At 54.4% G+C, this 1,381-nt stretch overlaps 1 protein-coding gene across 1 annotated transcript in view; it reads left to right on the top strand.

The window, feature by feature from the left end:
- Positions 1-1,381, top strand: part of LOC116101377 (mucin-2-like) — a gene marked incomplete at its 3' end in the record, with an annotated part of 13,281 nt that overhangs the window by 4,137 nt on the left and 7,763 nt on the right. The window contains exons 7-10 of the mRNA XM_031384956.1: positions 50-212; positions 302-371; positions 585-722; positions 825-989. Of these exons, the coding sequence (XP_031240816.1) occupies positions 50-212; positions 302-371; positions 585-722; positions 825-989 (536 nt within the window). The remainder of the gene's footprint in view (positions 1-49; positions 213-301; positions 372-584; positions 723-824; positions 990-1,381) is intronic.

A 1,381-nucleotide genomic window follows, 5' to 3' on the forward strand; every position in this document is an offset into this window, starting at 1 on the left:
GTGGTGGGTAATGCTACTCCCAGAATCAGGATGGAGTGTGTGGGTCTAGGGTGCAGGAGACTGTCAGATCCTCGGAAATGTCACTGCCCTTTCTCATACAGAGCGAACACAATGACTCCTATGCCCTACTGGGTGAGCTGGCCTCCTGCGGCTCTACAGACAAGCAGACCTGCCTGAAGACTGTAGTGCTGTTGACCGATAAGAAGAAGAACGTGAGTGCCTCTACTCCCTCCCTTTCCAGCATTTCTGGGTCCTGCATGCAGGCCCTTTCAGCTCTATCCACCCTTGACATTTCTTGCAGGTGGTGGCCTTCAAATCAGGTGGCAGTGTGTTGCTCAATGAGATGGAGGTGACCCTGCCCCATGTGGCAGGTGAGTGGCTTGGGGAGGGATCAGCTGCCAGTCAACAGGGCCAGCTGAGATTCGGACAGCCTAAGAGTCTGGGCAAGGAGGGGCCTTGTGTCCTCAGGAAGACTCTATTCTTGGGTCCCTGCTAGTGGTAGGGGGTGGTGGGCATGTCGCCCCATAGGACAGTGGGACCAAGGAGCCCTGCAGCCTTTCACTGTGTTCTTCCTTGTGTTACAGCAAGCTTCTCCATCTTCCAACCCTCCTCCTACCACATTGTTGTGAACACCATCTTTGGGCTGCGGCTGCAGATCCAGTTGGTTCCAGTCATGCAGCTTTTTGTGACTCTGGACCCAGCTGCCCAGGGACAGGTGCAGGGTGAGTGGTTCTATCCTGTCTTGTCTCTGAAAAAGCCCCATGAGGGCCCTGTCTCTTCCCACCCACCCCCAGATTCTTCCTAATCCTGTCCTGGTCCTTTAGGTCTCTGTGGGAACTTCAACGGCCTAGAGAGTGATGACTTCATGACGTCTGGTGGGATGGTGGAGGCCACGGGTGCTGGCTTCGCCAATACCTGGAAGGCCCAGTCAAGCTGCCATGACAAACTGGACTGGCTAGATGACCCCTGCTCCCTCAACATTGAGAGTGGTAAGGCTCAGGGGAAGCTGGTTGCTGTCCACTGGCTTGTCAAGGACACACAATCCTGACAGTCCAGCCTCAGAGCAGATAGGGCGCCTGATGAAGACATAGGATGTGGGTGAGGGGTGAGTGGAGGTCACATGGCCCATGGTGCTGGGGATCAGCACATTCACTTACTGTTTCAGCTAGTTTATAGTGGCCCATGGTGGCACCGTTCTAAGTGACAAAGTAGATGGGCTGGGCAGGCTTACTGTTAGGTAGTGGCTCTCATCTAGGTGTGGTCTAATGCTAAGATGACGTGCCCTCCTACCCATTTCTCCGTCATATATGTGAATTTCTAGCCCCTTGGAGTTGAGAAAGGGTGAGGTGGGCATTAGGCAGAGAGGTTGAGACCTCTCTTG

The sequence above is a fragment of the Mastomys coucha genome, unplaced genomic scaffold, assembly GCF_008632895.1.
Source record: "Mastomys coucha isolate ucsf_1 unplaced genomic scaffold, UCSF_Mcou_1 pScaffold21, whole genome shotgun sequence".
In the NCBI taxonomy this organism is placed as follows: Eukaryota; Metazoa; Chordata; class Mammalia; order Rodentia; family Muridae; genus Mastomys; species Mastomys coucha.